Source organism: Amphiprion ocellaris, chromosome 2 (assembly GCF_022539595.1).
Source record: "Amphiprion ocellaris isolate individual 3 ecotype Okinawa chromosome 2, ASM2253959v1, whole genome shotgun sequence".
Lineage (NCBI taxonomy): Eukaryota > Metazoa > Chordata > Actinopteri > Pomacentridae > Amphiprion > Amphiprion ocellaris.
This window is the reverse complement of record NC_072767.1, coordinates 11,550,069-11,569,225: the sequence shown is the minus strand read 5'-3', so window position 1 is coordinate 11,569,225 and position 19,157 is coordinate 11,550,069. Positions and strand designations below refer to the sequence as shown.

At 40.5% G+C, this 19,157-nt stretch overlaps 2 protein-coding genes across 4 annotated transcripts in view; one reads left to right on the top strand and one right to left on the bottom strand.

Annotated features, from left to right (window-relative positions):
- Positions 1-371: 371 nt before the first annotated feature.
- On the top strand, positions 372-13,110 carry lrrc41 (leucine rich repeat containing 41). 3 transcript variants are annotated; one of them, XM_023263379.3, is made up of 10 exons: positions 373-672; positions 1,511-1,597; positions 1,742-1,800; positions 1,893-2,691; positions 3,817-4,053; positions 4,347-4,514; positions 5,395-5,493; positions 7,503-7,631; positions 10,927-10,999; positions 12,475-13,110. In XM_023263379.3, exons 1-10 carry the CDS (start codon positions 567-569, stop codon positions 12,692-12,694), a joined length of 1,977 nt encoding a protein of 658 aa, XP_023119147.1. In that variant the 5' UTR covers positions 373-566; the 3' UTR covers positions 12,695-13,110. The 3 variants fall into 3 exon arrangements, with proteins under 3 accessions (XP_035800907.1, XP_023119147.1, XP_023119148.1); XM_023263380.3 differs by having other exon boundaries at positions 375-672; positions 4,350-4,514; XM_035945014.2 differs by lacking the exon at positions 4,347-4,514 and having other exon boundaries at positions 372-672.
- The window catches only part of arhgap39 (Rho GTPase activating protein 39), a 96,090-nt gene continuing 90,005 nt past the window's right edge, over positions 13,073-19,157 (bottom strand). The window contains exon 11 of the mRNA XM_023263378.3: positions 13,073-18,257. Coding sequence (XP_023119146.1) covers positions 18,063-18,257 — 195 coding nt within the window. The 3' untranslated portion in view covers positions 13,073-18,062. The remainder of the gene's footprint in view (positions 18,258-19,157) is intronic.

Here is a 19,157-nt window from a genome sequence, read left to right as displayed (position 1 = left end):
ATCTAGCTTCCACTCCTGAGAAAAAGCTAACATTAGCATGGATTAGCAACCCTATTACTGTAATTAGCATAGGGTTAGCAAGCAACAAATAAAACATGGAATAAAAATGGTCCCATTAATGTGTAAGCTGAGCCAATCAAGCCTTTGATAGTTTATTACCTATTATTGATAATATGGAGCAGAAATTTGTAAAAGAGAAGGTTTATTTTTCAAAAATGTTGAAGCCCAAATCCTCCAGGTCTAGAATTACCCATGAAAGTAAAAGTAAAGAAGTGACACCAGCACTAAAGAGGGCTCATGTTGTTTCACTACGGGCAGCCTGCTTGGTTGGAACATACAGTCACATCCTGCAGCACTGGAAGGAAAAGGGACTACTGGAGAGAGTTTTTTTTTTCTCTGGAGCCATGTTTCGCTTTGTGGTCCAGTCCGGCAGGTGGCGATAATGCAGCTTAAAGCTGGTGACTCAAAAGAAGAACCGTTTGTTTATCAACCGTCACATAAACAACAGCGAAGAAGAGCGAATGGAGCCAGCGCTAGCAGAAGCTGACCGGAATATAGGCTGAACGATGCTGGACACAGAGCACAGGGACCTGACGAACATACGTCTGAAAGAACTATGTTTCGGTGCTGTCAGGAAACATTTTGCTGCTCTGGGCACCGAGGCTGTTCTCGGTAAGTCCAGCCTGCTCTGCTGTAACGTTAACGTTAACCAACGGTAACTAACCGGCAGTTGGAGAGATACTGTGACCCTTGCAGTCACTCACCTGCTCGATAGTAGGGTTTATTTTACGCCCCAAAGCTAGCTATCTTTTATATCCTTATTAATTAATTTATCATCCAGTCCAGTCAGTCAGTAGTAAAACAGCATGTATGACTGAGGTGTAGCTGGGGGTCTGGATGAAGAGCTCATCAAACAAACTGCTCAACAATGTAAGACAGACTAAGAATCTGACTACAGGCTGGATGGACACGTCTCCCTCTGAGCAGACTAAACACACGTTTTACACGTAATGATTGTGTATAAATCAGGTTTCAACATTTAGAGAGCATTTCTTTAGCAGCTGTTCAGGTTGTAATCAACTGTGAGTCATAAAAAGCCTCATTGTGTTGTATTTGTGTTGTCATGTATTTCTACACGGCGGTCTTGATGACAAAAGTAAATAAGAGTAAGTGAGCCCAAAATTACCATTTGTTTTATAAAGATTTGCTGAAAAACAAACAAAATAATGAAACAATCCAAGTGACAGCCTCAGCTTGGAAAGCCTTCTGAACTGGTCTTGCTCTACCACTGTTAAACACACAGGCAGTCTGCCTCTCTGGTAGGAGTTTTTGTTATTGTCTTTTATCTTGGTTTGTTATCTTCCCAGTTTCATAGTAGCAACACCACTCCTTCATAGCAGCAGTAACTTAAGATGAGTGGTATGTTCTTTACTTTTAGTTTTGTGCTGCTCAGTGGTGTAGAGGGAGGTGATGTCCTCTGTCAGATTCTTATTTTCTCTGTTTAACTTAGATCTTCCAACGCCTCTCATGAAAGAGCTTCTTCCTCACCTGACTATATGTCAACTAGATGAACTCCAACCTGTGCTAAACCAGAAAGGTAAGAACTGTAGGTGAAGTGTAAAGATGGTGTTGGATGATTCTTTTGTGATCATTACAAAGATGGAGGATGGATGTTTATTTGATAAGACAATTCATTATTATGTCACCTTTTGATGCCATGTTTTTGTTTGCCTTCTTTCAGGGATATCCACTCACTCTGAGTGGGTTAGAGTCCTACAGGACATGTATGGACCAAACCATGTGAGTTTAACGTCTTCTTTATTAATAAAAATTCACATATATAGTAATTATCAAGACCCCGGATTTGATATGTTCCCTGTGTTATATTTCAGGTGATAGACTTGCATTCAGAAGAAGAGGCCAAGCATGAAGTTATGAGAATACTTTTTCCACTTGTATTCTATGGCTTCACAAACTCCTATGTCAAAAGAAACATCAGACATTTAAGCAGCCCAACTTTCCTGTGGGCTGCAGCTAAATGTATCCAACACTTTTTACTTGTTACCAGCTTGCATAAGCCCCTTCAGAGTTTAACTGCTGAGCATTGGCCTCTTCTGAACCTGTTGGAGAAGCATATTAAGAGTGTCGGTGTATCGCAACCTATTGATCTATCAAAGAGGACGACACAAAGAGGGTTGTATGTCCTCCATCGCCTGCTTGACCATGGGGTGGCTACAAAACTTGTTGTGCATGTGCAGTGTCCCATTGTCCTGGCCTGGCTCCTACATCAAAGGGGATCTCAGTATGTAAACCTGGAACTGAAGACACTAATGCACTGCAGAAAGGCAAGCTGGGTTTCACGAGCCACTACAGTCAGAACAGATGGGGCCAGTTGCAGTCCAGGTCTTGAGACAGAGGATGATCAGGGTGACCAAGTTATTCCTTGCAAAAGCTCAAAGCTGGACTCAGTATCTGTGGTGGAGGATGAATCTGGAAAGGAAAACTCTATTGTGGACCCACAAGTTCTTTGTCGAACCTTTACGCCATGTGATGACCTCACAGCAGAACCCTGTCCGTGGGGACAGATCACTTGTCTGAAGATCACACAATGTGGACCTGACTGTCTTGAAGTCCTGTACTCTGCCCTACCCACATTTTTCTGCCTTCACTCCCTAAGTCTTCACAGCACTTGTAAGTTTGCACCTCATGTGCCAGTATGTTAAGGAATCATTTATGGTCTAGTGTTAGGGGTGTGAAAGTGTATTTGTCCCAAACTGCACAGTAAGTGTCATTTGATATGGCATTTATCTGTTCTATTTTTTAGTAAACCCTGTCCGTCAAGCATTTTAGAAGTCTATTTATGTCTCCATACTTGCCCTCATGGAACAACAATTCTTAAAATCATATACACTGCCTATAAAAAGAATTAACCCACATTGGATGTTTCACCCTTTTATTTGTTTTATACATGAAATCATAGTCAATATAATTTGGGTTTTTTTGACAAGAATATGCTCTTATCTTTTATATCTTAATATCAAAGTGAGAACAGATTTTTACCAAAAATATATAAGGTGAACAATTTCCATTGTTAAACAGATGACACCCAGTTATGTTTATCTATGAAGTCAGATTACACTAATCAGTTTGTCAGACCTCAAGAATGTCTTGCAGACATGAAGACCTTGAGGCCTTATGACCAGCAATTTTCTTCTTTAAAATCAGGCGAAGCTTAAGCTATCCTAACACCCAATCTAACCAGATACTTACTATAGGTGCATCAAACAAAATTTTGGAGTTATTTTTGACCAAAATGTGTCTTTTATTTCACACTTAAAATAGCTCTGTAGGAACACACTGTCTCAGAGTAATGCTCTGAAACTAGTCCATGCATCTGTTACTGCTTGGCTGGACTATTGCTATTCCAGATGATCCAATATGCTGCAGCCAGAGTTCTGCATCAGAGCCTTCAGTGATCAGCTCCTCTGCTGTGGAATCAGCTCCCAGTTTGTGTCTGACTCCCAGGAGTCAGACACCCTCTCTACTTTTATGATCAGGCTTACTTATAAATGTTTATCATTAGGGTGGGCCAGGGATGTATTTCAATGCAGAAATGATAACAAAATACTTCTTTTAGTTTACATTTGTTTTAATATGAAACTATTCTTAATTTGTGGCCTTTACATGACAAACACTACATGTTATCCAGCAGCCATTCCTTGTTTTGTAAATCAACACTGACAAAATCAACATAAATCCAGTTTAATGAATAATTTCCCTGCTGTATGTTCTGTTGGAATTCCTTTTTTTGTACAGTGACCTTCAGGTACTCAGATGTTTTGGGCCTGGCCGGAGCCCTGAAGCAGCTGTCTGACAGCTCCTGCAGCTCCCTCACTGATCTGTGCGTCAGCATCCTGCCAAACACCAACCTCCTGGAGATCCTGCTGGATGCAAGCCCCACTGTGACATCCCTACACGTGGAGATCCACACTGTGATGTTCGAGCCATGCTTCTTACCACTTCATCCCAGGACCGCTGAGTCAGACATGCCAGGTGCTGTCACCTAACACTTGAAGCGAGCATGATTAGGATGTGCTGTACCCACAGACTGCATCGATGATGTGAATCTCACTAGTTAGATTCTTATTCAAATATTGGCTTACTTTCAGTAAGTTTAGATGCTGAGTTAGCAACTTCTGTAGAGTTAAGATATATAGTGTAATTATACGATTTGTAACACTGTTTTTGCTTGAAAAATGACTTAAAATGCAATTGCATAAATGAATACTAAAGCAGTGAAAGTATCAAGAATCAGCCTAAGTGATTGTTTTCGAACCTTCTTTCAGCAGTACTGCTCCTTGAGAAGCTGAAGGTCAAAGTAGCTGAGGTCCAAACAGATCTGCATTTCATGACATCTGTGCTGAGGCGCTCTCCACATCTCACCTCACTTCACGTAGCTGGGATAAGATTACCCACCGGCTTCTCTCAAAGCCAACTCCTCACCACCCTCTCTGGTAGTGTGTCATGTCAATCTGCGAGGTTCACCACAATTTGAGTGTCCAGACCTTCTGAATGGTGTACAAAAAGGCCCAGGGTACTGTGTTTTAAGATTTTCAGCTTTAGGGCTGCCACATGCAGAGGACTCTTAGTGAGTTTAAAGTCGCTAAATGGAAAAACCCAGACCAATAATAATTAAATGGTGCTACTCACTAGTATTGTGTATAAAAGGACTAGCATATCTTATTTTTCTGTGCCATTGGGCATTCATGTTGCTCCAAAAACTATTAGCAGTATATCAATGAAGGAACATGCTCTGGCTGATGTGTTCCTTCAGTACCATTTACACACACTGTATTTCACTTTGACTCAGCTAGCAGCTGAGTGTAAGGTTAGTCAAAAAGTTCTCTCTGGTTGACAAACTACAGGGTTATTCAAAAAGAATGAACCAATTATGCAATATTTTAATAAGGAAAGCAATAGAAAACTCTAGCCAAGTCACAAGTATTCTACTCACAATCAACTTTTATTTGATGTTTAAGGTCATTGAATGACATCGAATAACAACAGTGATCAACTCAGTGGATCGTGATATGATATATGATATATCGTGATACGCATCTGGGAGAAATTCTCTTATCGCATTGATGTTGCCCGTGCTGTAGGTGGTGGCCACATTGAACACTTGTAAGACAGGAAATAAAAGTTGATTGTGAGTAGAATACTTGTGACTTGGCTGGAGTTGTCTATTGCTTTTACTTATTAAAATATTACATTATGAAATTGGTTCATTCTTTTTGAATAACCCTGTGTTTTGGCCTGAAGGATGTGTTGGTGTATTTCTATACCAAATATACTCTGAAGTGCTGTCAGTAATGATGTGTGGTTACCTTTTAGTGTCAAATCCCTGTTTGAAGACTCTCAACTTGGAGGACATGAAACTGTGTGATTGCCTCCCTGATGTTCTGAATCTACTGGGAGATTGCAAGTTAAAAGGTAAGAAAAAAGAAGAAAAAAGCCAGCAATAGAGGCCCCTGTTGTCAGTCTTCTCCTAAATGTAAACTTGCTTATAAATGCTAATGTATAGAGGCCTTTCTAAAAATGAAACTATACTGGTGAAAATGAGTGTAGTCTAGAGTTGATTTTAGCTCTATGTGATCTGCAAGACATCTTGTGAGGTTTTGCCGTAAGTATGTGTTAACTTGAATAAGCTACACTGTGAACTCTCAAGCCATAATGATTTGCTTCCATTCTTGACTCTTAACAGGCCTCAGTTTTAGATATTACTGGAAAGAGTTGTCCATGTAGTACATGCAGAGGCAGGTAGCATGGTCATGAGAGGTTCGTGACCTTAGTTTTGGTTGTGTGGCCATGTTGGCAAAGGTTGTGATTTTGGACCTCTGTGGATTACAAGTATGGACTGCTTTGAGAAAAAGCTGTGTGAAGTGTGAACAGCCACTATCCACATCTTTCTAATCTTTGTAAATGATCTGTAAGACACCTCATCAACACAGAAATGGTGTTTAACTCTTAGAGAGACTTTTTCACCCAATTAACCAAACAGCTGTTTTTGCTGCTGTGAGGGCTCGATCTTTTTTCCCACAGAGACCCTTGATTGCTGTATGTTTAGAAGTGCAGTCATGTCTGCTAGCCACTACCTAGCCACCACCTCAATGCCCCCTGTCTAATATTGTGTAGGTGCCCCATGTGCTTCTAAATCAGCTGTGACTTATCAATCCCTGGACAGAGGACCTGTAGGGTGTCCTGTGGTATCTGGCACCAGTGGATCCTTTGGGTCCTGTGGGTTTCAGAGTGGGGCCTCCATGAATCTGGCTTATTCCTGTGAAGTTGCAATCGTATTCAGATGTGGAGGGTTTGGAGGCCTGGTCAGTGGTTTGGGCTCTTTATCATTCTCCTTGAGCAATGTGGGCCTGTGGCATGTAGCTCTATCCTGCTTTTAGAGGCCACTACTGTTGAGTGCCATTGGCATGTGATTGTATGCTTCGTCTGCAAAAATATTAATATGTGTATCAAAGTAGTGTCCGCGTGAATGCCTGGACCTAAGGTTCCCAACAAGATACACCTTACACATTTTTTTGAGTCAAAAATTTCCTCACGGGGACTCCAAAGGGATTCATAATGAAATAGTTTTGCAGTGGCACCATATACTCCTGTAAAGACCATGTACCAAATATCAGTATTGAGTTTCCAGTGACTCCTACAACTCTTAATTTCTATGATGGAATGATTGGAATACATGCATCTTTATTACGACAAACAATCATGCATCTTTTATAGTTTTACTGCAGCTCTTCTGGAAATATCAAAATCTGCTCTTTTATAGTTTTACTGCAGCTCTTCTGGAAATATCAAAATCTGCTGTACATACAACAGTTGTAATATTTGCTTAAATGTCCTTTGGCCATTTTCACCTCAACTAGGTACTGAAATAAGAGTTATAGGAGTCATTAGAAACACAATACTGCCATAATATACATGGTTTTTACAAGTGTATGTATGTGTATGTGCTTGTTCTCTTTGTATTGCTTGTCGGTTCTCCATCTGCTATCCTGCTATCCCCACCCTAACTACTCCTTTTACCTTCCCACCGTCACTGACTGCTTGCTCATAGGGAATCTAAAGTCAGCTTTGGATTGTTGAGTTCTTTGTTTAAAATTCATAAGGTCTTGACCTTACCTTATGAAGTACTATGAGATGATATGTTGTGAAATATATAAATAAAATGTAATTCAATTGAATTGCATGTAAACTTTTGTTTACGGATGTATTTAGTATGAATGTGGATGGCATGACATGTATTCAAGTTCCTAAAAGAAACAGATGAAACATGCAAAAATTGCTTGATGCATGTGTAAGAGCATGTCGTCTCTTTCGGCATTCTATTCAGGTGGGAAAGTGAAACAGAATATAGTCCATGTTTTATAGTTTGCACTAAACCCAGTCCAGAGTGGGATTGTTTGACTCTTTTTCTCTCTCTCTGTCAGAGCTGCATTTGAATGACTGCCGCCTTCTTGAGAAGTGTACTGACAAAGAAGAGACACTGCAGCAGCTGGTGGGCGCTCTGAAGACAGTGGCTTCTCTCCACACACTAAGCCTGGCTCAGAATCGGCTGGGTAAGCACAATCTGCACATTCTCCATCTAATGGAGCTTCATTCAGGCTTGGATCAGTACCAGTACTACTACTAGGCACCAAGTAGGAGCTAAGCAGTATAAAGGGAACTAGCTGACAACCCCTATTAGGGTATTTATGCTTCCAGTGATTTCAACTTTCTAATTATTAAAAACCAGATGATTTGCTTCTATTTATCATTTAATATGGTTTTGCTCTAGGCAGCTAGTGGAGCATCAAACAAAGGACAAGGATTTGTATCAAAATGTTTATTGTGTGGGTTATGAGATTGATTTCATTTTTTAAATAGGTTTATAAGTTAACAATTACCAAAGAGAAAAAAATATATTTAACATAATCTCTTTCAAGAACTAACTGCAGCTTGATGTATAGCCAGTATGTTTGCTGTGGCCTGAACAGAGAAAGGAGATAATCAATTCAATTATGTCATCAGTGGTGTCAGAAGAGACACGAGCTTCCATGGAGATCCTCACAGCAAATTTGTACATCGTTAGAAAAGCGGCAGTTGTAATGAACTCTTTGAGTTCATGAGGACACTGTAGATGTTAAGGAGCCATTGCATTCTAACTTGGCACACAGTGTAATTACACTGACAGTCAAAGGTTTGGACACACCTTCTCATTCAATGTTTTTTCTTTATTTTTACTACTTTCTACATTGTAAACACATACTGAAGACATCAAAACTAAGAATGTACACATATGGAATTATGTAGTAAACAAAAAATTTGAAATATCTCTAAATATTTTTTATATTTTAAATTCCAAAAAATAGCCACCCTTTGCTTTGATTACTGCTTTGCACATTCTTGGCATTCGCTCCATGAGCCTGAAATGGTTTCACTTCACAGGTGTGCCTTGTCAAGGCTAATTTGTGGAATTTCTTGCCTTCTTAATGGGGATGGGACCATCAGTTGTATTGTGTAGAATTCAGGTTGATGCACAGTTAACGGCCCTATTTGACAACTGTTAGAATCCATGCTGCAGGAAAAAATCCTAGAGGAAACACTGTACACAGTACACCGCAGATGTCTGACCGTGTCCTACCAGGACGGTTGGGTTCTGCTCAAGGTTTCTTCCTATTAAAAGGGAGAGTTTTCTTGCCACTGTCGCCTTAAGGCTTGCCCTGGGGGTTCAGGCATATGGGTTCTGTAAAGCGTCTTGAGACAATTTGACCTGTAATTGGTGCTATATAAATAAAACTGAATTGAACAGAATTATTTCTGTTGTACGGCATTCTCACTTCCTCTTTTGATGCTGTTAGGCCAAGCACGGAATCCAATTATTTGATGAATCAATAGAATACTTGATTACTAAAATAATCGATAGCTGCAGCAGTAATGAAGATAGCAGTATCTGCCCGTGCTGGCAGATGGGCATCCAGACAGTTTAGAGATCATCTTGCACACACACAGATGAGACCGTGTTAAATTTTTATAGACACACACAAGTAGTCACATATGCAATGATTTTGTTTGCAGTCTGGTTTTGTAATTCACTTGTTAGAGATTCTGTCAGAAAGGGAATGAATGGAGAGAGTGGAATTAGGACTCTAAGTCAGAGTCGCTTCCTGTTCATTTTCTCTTTTTTGTTAAGCTAAACTCCTTTGTGGAATTTGTTTTGTTGTGGTCATTTTTATGCCAGAAGACTGTTTCTGTGAAAATCTAAGAAAACCCACTATACACTATCTATCCAGCAGCAAACGGTGTACACACAGTTCAAGATTAGCTGGTTCACACCTCAGGGCACCTCGCCGCTGCAGAGCCAAACACACTGGTGCAGACTGAAAACTGAGTTAAAGAATTAACTGGATGCACTGAGACCTCTCCACATGAATGCTTATGTTGTTCTGTATTTGTGACAACTGTTGCTAACATGTTTGCCATGTGAATTTGAAATGTGATGAGATGTGTTCACAGCTTGTGTCCTCTGCTAGAATATACTGATCAGGCATAACATTCTGACCACTGACAGGTGAAGTGAATAATACTGATCATCTCTTCATCAAGGCACCTGTTAGTCGGTTGGATATATTAGGCAGCAAGTGAACATTTGCCCTCAAAGTTGACTTGTTAAAAGCAGGAAAAATGGGAAAGCGTAAGGATTTGACGAGTTTGACAGGGACCAAATTGTGACGGCCAGACGGCTGGGTCAGAGCATCTCCACAATTGCAGCTCTTGTGGGGTGTTCCTGGTCTGCAGTGGTCAGGATCTATCAAAAATGGTCCAAGGAAGGAACAGTGGTAAACCGGCGACAGGGTCAATGGCGGCCAAGGCTCATTAATGCATGTGGGGAGCGAATGCTGGTCCGATCCAACAGATGAGTTACTATTGTTCAAATTGCTGAAAAAATAAATGCTGGTTCTGATAGAAAGGTACCAGAATACACAGGGCATCACAGTTGGGTATGGGGCTGCATAGCCACAGACCAGTCAGGGTGATCATGCGGACCCCTGTGGACCACTGAAAGCTTCAACAATGGGCATGTGGGCATCAAAACTGGACCACGGTGAAATTGAATACGGTGGCCTGGTCTGATGGATTATGTTTTCTTTTACATCATTTGGATGGCCGGGTGCGTCGCTTACCTTGGCAACACATGGCACCAGGATGCACTGTGGGAAGAAGGCAAGCCGGCAGAGGCAGTGAGATGCTTTGGGCAAAGTTCTGCTGGGAAATCTTGGGTACTGCCATCCATGTGGATGTTAATTTGACATGTACCACCTACCTAAGCATTGTTGCAGACCATGTTCACCCTTCCATGGAAACGGTATTCCCTGATGGCAGCAGGATAATGTGCTGTGCCACAAAACAAAAATGGTTCAAGAATGGTTTGAGGAGCACAACAACCAGTTTGAGGTGTTGACTTGGCCTCCAAATTCCCCAGATCTCAATCTAATCGAGCATCTGTGGAATATGCTGGACAAACATTGCCGATCCATTGAAGCCCCACCTCACAACTCTCAGAACTTGAAGGATCTGCTGCTAACGTCTTGGTGCCAGATACCACAGCACACCTTCAGGGGTCTAGTGGAGTCCATGCCTCGATGGGTCAGGGTTGTTTGGGCGCTAAAAGGGAGACCAGCACAATATTAGGCAGGTGGTCATAATGTTATGCCTGATTGGTGTATAAATGACTGCAGGTTGAAACACACTATTCTGTTAAGGAAAGAGGTCTTAACCTCAACAGAAAGGTGAATTGTGTCTGTGCTATTGTGGTTTTTATACCTCATGAGTAGTTAAAGTAAATGTCTCAATTGTTTAATTCTGTGTCAACAGCCAAGCATGTGTGTGCCCTGGCAGAGCTATTCTCAGGATCCTCACCAAGCTCAGTGAAACGACTCGACATCAGGTAAGGGCTGAACAACAGCTAGCACAAATTCAGTTGTCTGCACATGGGCTTCCTTTTCGAAGTTGTTTTCATGCTGCCAAACAAGACTTAAAATGTGTCCAATTGGAATTTGGAACTTCAAATGTGCAAAAGAGGTATTATCTCAGTAAAAACGTGAAAAACTTGCATCCATGTCCAGATCATTAATCTGAACAAATCGGGTTCCAAATTCTGTTTCATTTTGTTGACATATCAGAGTACAGCGTGGAGGGGATTCTGGATGTCTCTTCCTACCACTCCATTAATCAGAAAGTACTGTCAACAGATCACTGTGAAACCTCCCCAGTTTTGATTACACACATTTGTCTTTTGTTCAATGTAGACAATACACACAAATGTAAAAAAAATGAACACTGAAATCTATAATTTGGATGTTTTCTTTTCAATCATGTGAAAGAAGACTTGTAATGGAAGCAACATAGACTCAAATCTTAACATTGACCAGTGCACGAAAAAATGTGTTGTAGTGTCTCACTTTTTTTTTTTTTAATGAAATAGACCCAGGACCCTGATGAGCAGAATATAACAGAGTCAAAAACACAAAAGCCATATGGATTAAACTTACTACTTACTAATTGAAGTTGCCCTACACTACAGTCAACCAGAGAATACTTGTTTACTTGTATATGTGGACGGATTAAAAGGCTTAAACAGATATTTCCCCTGCCATTTACCATTTTGGATTCCCAATGCCTTTTTTTTCAGGTAACAAATGTTATTGAAGACAATGATCAGATAGCAGCACAGAGAAGGTGTAGGCAATCATCCACTACTGGTTTAAAGTGATGGTTGTGATTAATATGGTTTTAGTTGAAGTCTGAATAACTGTCCAGTGTGAAGCCAGTGAAACACTCTATGGCAGGCTGCATCATACGTACTAGTCTAATAAGTATGTTAAATATATTTAGCTCATGCTTCTGTATTTTTACTCTGCCAAGGTACGCGACGAAGTTATGTGACAATCGGCGTACGTTTGTCCTTCTGTGAATCTGTCTGTCTAGGAACATTACTCAAAAACAGACCAACAGATTTGGATGAAAGTTTCAGGGAAGGTCAGAAATGACACAAGGACCAAATGATTAGATTTGGATCCATGGATTTATTAAAGATTTCTGTATCATTGCGAGATAGGGCCATGGCGTCACTGTAACTATGACAACATGTGAACGCTGCGTCAGCTGCCTGCTGACGATCACATGATTGTGATCCTACTACAAATCCACCGCTGCGAACTGATCAGGACTTTCCTGTCGGAAATGATCCAAGGACTGATTAGCCTTGGCGGAACACTGCCCTCTCTGAGTGCTTTTCTTGTTAAGTGTCAGTTTGAGTGCAGGACTTTGATTTGTGACTTCCACCTCTATTACATGTATAGTAAGAGGACTAAACAATGCTGTACATCATGATGTCTGTGTGCTGCATGTTGTCCTGGACAGCTCCAACTTCATTCAGCCTGCTGAGCTGCTGGAGTTTGCTAAGAGATTGGAGACACATCGCCCCCCACACCAGCTGACCCTTGACCTCAGGAAGAACCCCGGGGATCGAGACCCTGACACGTGGAACACTGCATTGAAGAGGCTTCGTCCTTTCAGCGTTCTGCTGGTTGAAGGATGGAAATCCACTGACACAATGGTGGACCACATTAGTAATATGTGAACAGAGCTGGGGAAGAATCCCAGTATCCAAAGCTGGCTTGTAAGAAGTTATTACTTGAAAGTTTGGAACTTTTTAAAAAAATGTATCTCAGAAGAGTGACTGTGATCAGTTTTAGTACAGTTACAGATTCCAATGACAGGTTTTCCTCAAAACATAAAAAACCGTACCTTCAGTATCTGCCACTTTTTTTCTGTACGGGTGACAATCTGTCAGTTTACACAACACTGCTGGGAATGAGGATGGGCAGCAGACACATGGTTTTGCAAGTTCAAAGGACATGTGAGAATGTGGATAGTTCTGCATTGTAGCTTTTTAGTAGTGACCTATTCTCTGTGTGTGCAGGTTCACAGGAAAATAAAAGCACATCCAATGTTAGTATGACATTTGAATAATTTATTAAACCAACATTTGTTACACTTCCAGAGTCTTCTCTCAGACAGAGTGTGAGTGACAGTGGACAAGATAGAACTGAAAAACCTGGAGGACTGACGTCGAGGTGCAGAACAGTTTCACAGCAGCTGTCTTGCACCTTCTCTTAATTGTCACTTTCTTACATTAGACGAACAGCATCGACGACGACTACCAATTCATCATTAGTAGGAACCAAGTAGAAAAAACAATCAGAAAAAATGGATTAAAAAGAGCTTAATATTTTTCTTAGTGGATTTTTTTAAAGCTAAATACTGAAGCACTTCTTTACTGTAAATTCAGTTTGTTTTCCTTGTATATTGTCATGTTTTAGTAAATTCAAGTTGAAGAGAGTGAAGACCCTATGTCTGCATGCTAATTGGTTGATTTGCTGGGTCTATCTACAACCATCTCTTACATAAAACAAAGACACTCACAAACACACCACATACACACTCATACACACTGCTGCAACATTTCAGCCCAACCACGGCTGAGGCTTCTCATTTACTAAGTGGTTTTACACAAAATAAAAAAAAAAACTCAAAAATATTTGGCTGTATTCATACCTCATAAAGAAGTCACTTTTCATTGAGTAAGAAGTTCAGATTCCTTTCTTGTATGAGTTATTTGTAACTGAAATTTCTCTTCCTTTTTTGTTTTTTTTCTCTGAGACAGCAGATGATAAACCTTCATGTCAAAAACCCATTCACTGATTCAATCATAATATGAAAGCAGTTTAGTATTCCAAGCTGTGACAGGATGTAATGTTTTCCATCTCTGTTGGTGGGAAGCAAATTAGACCCTGGTTACTTACAAGTGTAGCTCACATATTGTCAATTTATAAGCTAGTCACCTGTTCATTGCAGGCTTGCTAGGGTGTTGTTTTTTTTTTTTTTTTTTTTTTTTTTGGTAAAGTTAGGAAAATGATCAAACCTGGAACCCCCATAATGAGGAGAGACACTGCAATGAACATGCAGTGTCTGATAACCAAAACCATGTATTGGCTTCCATGTCTAGGTTTTAATCTGTTGGAAGTTGTGATGTATACTTAGTTACCCATATGCATGAACCCCCAGGGCTAGTTCCTGCTTTTACCAAGGTAGGATGAGAAGGAATCAGTATGCTTTATGCATTTGTTTGATCAGTAAGCAGTCTCTGAAACTCTCCACAAGTGAGGACAGCCGAGTGTGGCAATGTCTCAAACCAACCACCTGACAGTTTAGTGATTTAGTCTGTCATCAGAAATAAAGGTGGACTTATGAAGTATTGAAAAAATAAGATCTGAATCTTGAATCTCTAATGAAAGATGTACTGGCTTTAGTTTCTACCGTGAGTCATTTTCTGTTCGACTATATCTACTATTAGATATTGGTAAACTCTTAGTTTCAAATTTGACCTAAGAGCAAAAACCCTATTGCTCACGAGGAAGTGATGCAATTACTGTAAGGTGATAGAATTGTGAATCATTTGACATTTCAGTGATATTGCACCGAGAAAACTTCACTTCTGTTGTATACTGTGAGCAAGATTAAGCTAAAGCCCCATCTGTAGTATTTCCATACTAATCAGTTGCATGTTTCAGTAAACAATAATAACTTATTAATGTAGTACGTTTTCATCAGGTAATCTGATTCTAAGAAAGGAGTAGTTGATGTCAGGTGGTCATGTTGTGGAGTTCAGTGGGAGGGAGCACTCAGCCCAGTTCTGAATGTGAAGGACAGTGATGCTGCTGCAGCTGACTGCTACAAACCACAATCATAATGAAACATGAAGGGCTCTTTCTAGCAACTGATTTGCCAGCGTCTTAAAAAGCCAAACAATTCCCCCAGCAAAGGACTTCTTTTTGGAGTATGAATCAGACCAGTTACAGATGTCAGGGCTTAAAAACACTTTCTGGTATTTGAATGGATAGTAGGTAGAAACCTGTGGAATCCACACACTTCTAGGAAATGGGTTTAAATTGCCACTTGTAGACCTCTAACAATATGCGTAAACTTTGCACTTTAACAAGACTGAAAGAAAAGAAAAAAGACAAATTAAACACCCCCACCCTGTTATCTCCACAGCAGTTTCCACTGGTACCTATGGTGCTTTCTCCTCTTTTTTCTGTATATAGTTATTTTTACATAGTCTGTACAGTATCAATGTACATGTTGTCTGTGTGGACTGTGAATGTCAGTGAGTGAGCTGCACATCACACACGCACACAACACTCATCCCAGTCTCTTCACAAACACAAGATTCATTTAGTCAAAGATCCATTGCGAGACTGAGTGTCCTCTGCATCTTTCAGGTGGAACAGAGTTTCTTCCAGGATGCTGAGTGTGTGTTTCTATGGAGCGTTCACAATCAACTCTTCAGATGTGTCACACAAAAATCCAATTGAATCAGACAAGTTTCAGTCATACGTCAGCATGTCCAGTACGTGCTCTAACATACTGAAAACTACACACCCCCTCATGCATCCACACAATCAGACATACACACTCGTGCAATAACAAAAACACACTGGAGCCTACAATATCTCGAGAAGGCAATAAGGAAATCTCCTCAAATAAATATAAATAAATTAAATTATATAAAAAGAATGGGTTAAAAAACATAGAAATTCTGTTAAATATAGCAAAAATCTCAAATGAATACAATAAGCAACAGTACTTGCTCATCGACAGACTGTATGGATGCAGGAAGACAGACAAGCACGCACACAGCTAAACACATTCACAAATCATCAGTGAGCAGAAAGGCCTGTGGGGCTCAGTGGCGGTGATGGTGGGCTGTTGCTCTGTGAGGATGGGGCTGGGGGGTATTTCAGAAGAGCAGTCATTTCTCCATCCCCTCCCAGGAAGTATGGGCATGCCGTGCTGTGTCTGAACACTATGTATGATAGGACCTTATTGGCAGTGCTGCGATCATCCCTCCTGGATCTGTTGCTCATGGCTACAGGAGGCTGCGGTCAACAGCCAAAGTGACTGGACAGCACCAATTACTGTGGCATGACCAGATTTCTTCAAGATTACCAAATACTAAAGGGTGCACAACTGCAGTAGATAAGTTTGTATACAATTAGAACCAAAGATCTTCTGTCAGGAGCCAGGGCAACAGTCAGTGGTTCATGTCCTTTGTTAGCACCACTTCATGCAGAACTTAGCTGAACAGTGTAGGCTTCAGCCTTCCAACATTAAGTAATTAGAACATGGACACCATTCTGTACACTATTCTGTGCAATACTTGACTGTACAGATTAGTACTGTGATACTTCAACTGTACTGTAATAACAGTCACTGTCCTACTTCCGAATAAAAAGTTAAACATATGAGCAAAAACCATGCTGTAGCTCTGTTTAATGCACTGTACTTCTGCAAACAGCCAATCAGAAAAAGATATTTAGAATAAAAACCTATTGCCTACAGCAGGTAAGAAAAATATGACTTTCATATTAGGCCTTAATAGACTTTTGGGAATTATTAAAACTGTTTAAGACTTATTTTGAGGGAATTCTGTTCGGGACCTTTCTGGATCTGCAGATACAACATAACTTGTGGAGCCAGTGGTCCTTCCAGTTTTTGCTATTGTGCCTATAGTCTCACACGGCCTGTCCTGTTTGCACAGTGCTGAAGAATGGTCTGCTGCACCTCATTATCATTGAGCTAGAGGGGTAAAAAGCTCAGGAGTTTTTTATTTCTTTAAAATTTTCAAACCTGCACCTACATATTGTCTGCCAAACTGGTCATTTTCGGCATGTAGGTTGCTGTCTGGAGGTTGTTGCAAAGAGGATTTTGAAAATAGTATGTAGATGATGGTAGAAATGAAAGGCTTTTACACAAAGTCTATATCTCATGAGTCGAAAATAACTATAAGCCTAGCAAAGAGGCAGTGTTGCCCTGAAGGAAAAACTCTACAGGGAGTGATTCAGTGTCCATATTCTCCTCACCTAACGGCTAACAGCCAATAGAATTGCCTTACACTGTCTTACTTTATGGCTGTTTGAAGTTTGCTGGCAGACAGCATGTCACTAACACAATGAAGTCATGTTTGTCTGCCCCTTTGAGGCAGGCCCACGAATGGTAAAGATAATCTGTATTGAGTTCTCAGCTCCTACCAAGTCGTGGCAGTTGAAAACACTTTGCTGGCTACAGCTTCTCCTTTTAGTTTGGCATGTGGGGTATAAACCTAGCACTGTCAGTCTGATCTAATAAAGCACTCACGAAAAGGTGCAGACTTTACAGCTTGTGAAAATCTGGTGTCGAACCCTATGGAGGCATTGATTAGCCTGTGAATGTGTGAGAGACTTGTGTAATGTATCTTCTACATGCAGTATGTTCATTTATCTCAGTGGTAACTGTTTCTCTGCATTTGAAGGTTTTGTACACTGCAAAAAGTGGAATCCTCAAGAAAGACTTGCTGTTTTCAGTGTATGCATGTGCTGTGTATATGTGCGTGGCAGTGCATGAGTGTCTAAGCAGGGGAAAACAAATAGAAAAATGTTTTTATATAAAACAGATAAGTTGGAATTAAAACAAGCCTTGGAGGTCTGAATTTGTAGTGTGCCAGTGAAGCTAATGTATGAATCCAATGACATCATGAGATCCCTGCTAATTCCTTCATACCATATGTGTATACTGTATTAATGCATGTGAAGGCACACACAGTACTGTTATCATGTTAAACCTTTGTAACTCTGATATTGGTGTTTTTCTTACATAAATGTCAGTTTAGGGACTTCATTTACAGAAATAGAAAAACAGCTGGTTCAACTGCAGAGTGGATGAACTCAAATCAAGGCAGTTTTTGTTACCTCTAGTAAAGTAAACATGTTTGAGACGCAAGGTTTTCATCCAGCAGCAACAATGTGTATGCATGATGTTCTTGTGCTGGGGGAGTGTGCAGGGGCCTGTGATGGTTAAAGGGAGTGCAGGGGAGGCTGGGGGTTAAGTGAGTGTGTGTCAGGAGGGGGCTATAGGATTCCATCCATGAAACTTGTGTCTAGCCGCTGGATGAGCACGCGGATGAAGGACATCTCCTTGCGGGTGTTCTCAAAGATCACCCTGGGGTCATCAGACTGGCAGCGTAGACAGTTGGGAGCCATGACCATGGCCAGGTTGTTCACATCCATCTTGGTGATGGCCACATTGGCGGGTTGGGCAAATACCTACACACATGACACAAAGCACAGTATTCTGAAGGTTACCTTCATTCACATTGAGGACATGTCAATGTCTTAAGCCTGAATCATGTCTGAGGTAATGTTAAGCCAGGTCTGGACATTATAGCTGAAAATGTGTCATGATAAAATGTGATATTTCAATTGCCATTGAAAAAGATTAATAACTTTTAATGAGCTGTTTTTTTGTTTTTAAAGAAGAGCTGAAAAAAAGGTTTCATTGAATGTAGCCATTTTTACTTATTTTATTTTGTAATACTGCTGATTGTAGCTGAGTCATTAATGGCCTCAGGATGTACTGAATGCAAATATTTTTGTTTCTTACAACCCCTGGTACAAATGGCTATCCCTGGTCATTTTTTACTGGATAAATGTAGAACAGGAGATTTTGATACCACAGTTTTAAGCCTACAGCTAGTTAATTGTCCTGACCAAACCACATGTCATATGTGATTTGTTCACAGTATTGGAAAGTTGAAAATCATTGTGTCTGTTCCTACATTGTCGAATTTATTAAAAATTGTGTAATGTTTTGATCCTTTAAACTTAAGATGCTTTTTATCAGTGCCATGAACACAGGTCTCAATCAGCCAACAGGTCTCATCTATATATGCAATAGAAAGCTTTAGGACTTTCAATTCAATTCAATTTTATTTATATAGCGCCAATTACAGGTCAAATTGTCTCAAGACGCTTTACAGAACCCATATGACTGAACCCCCAGAGCAGCCCTAAGGCTACAATGGCAAGAAAAACACCCTTTTAACAAAGAAGAAACCTTGAGCAGAACCCAGCTCTTTATGTGGGGGAACCATCTGCCTGCTGGCTGGCATGTTGAGAGGGACAGAAGAGGTAGAGAGGTGGAGAGGGGGAGGCAATGGAGAAGAG

Excerpts from the sequence above, each read along its gene's own strand:
- lrrc41 (XM_023263379.3), top strand. The coding sequence starts at position 567 with ATGCTGGACACAGAGCACAGGGACCTGACGAACATACGTCTGAAAGAA. Across the intron at positions 4,054-4,346 it reads CGCTGAGTCAGACATGCCAG|CAGTACTGCTCCTTGAGAAG; the intron begins GTGCTGTCACCT and ends ACCTTCTTTCAG. Across the intron at positions 7,632-10,926 it reads CCTGGCTCAGAATCGGCTGG|CCAAGCATGTGTGTGCCCTG; the intron begins GTAAGCACAATC and ends CTGTGTCAACAG.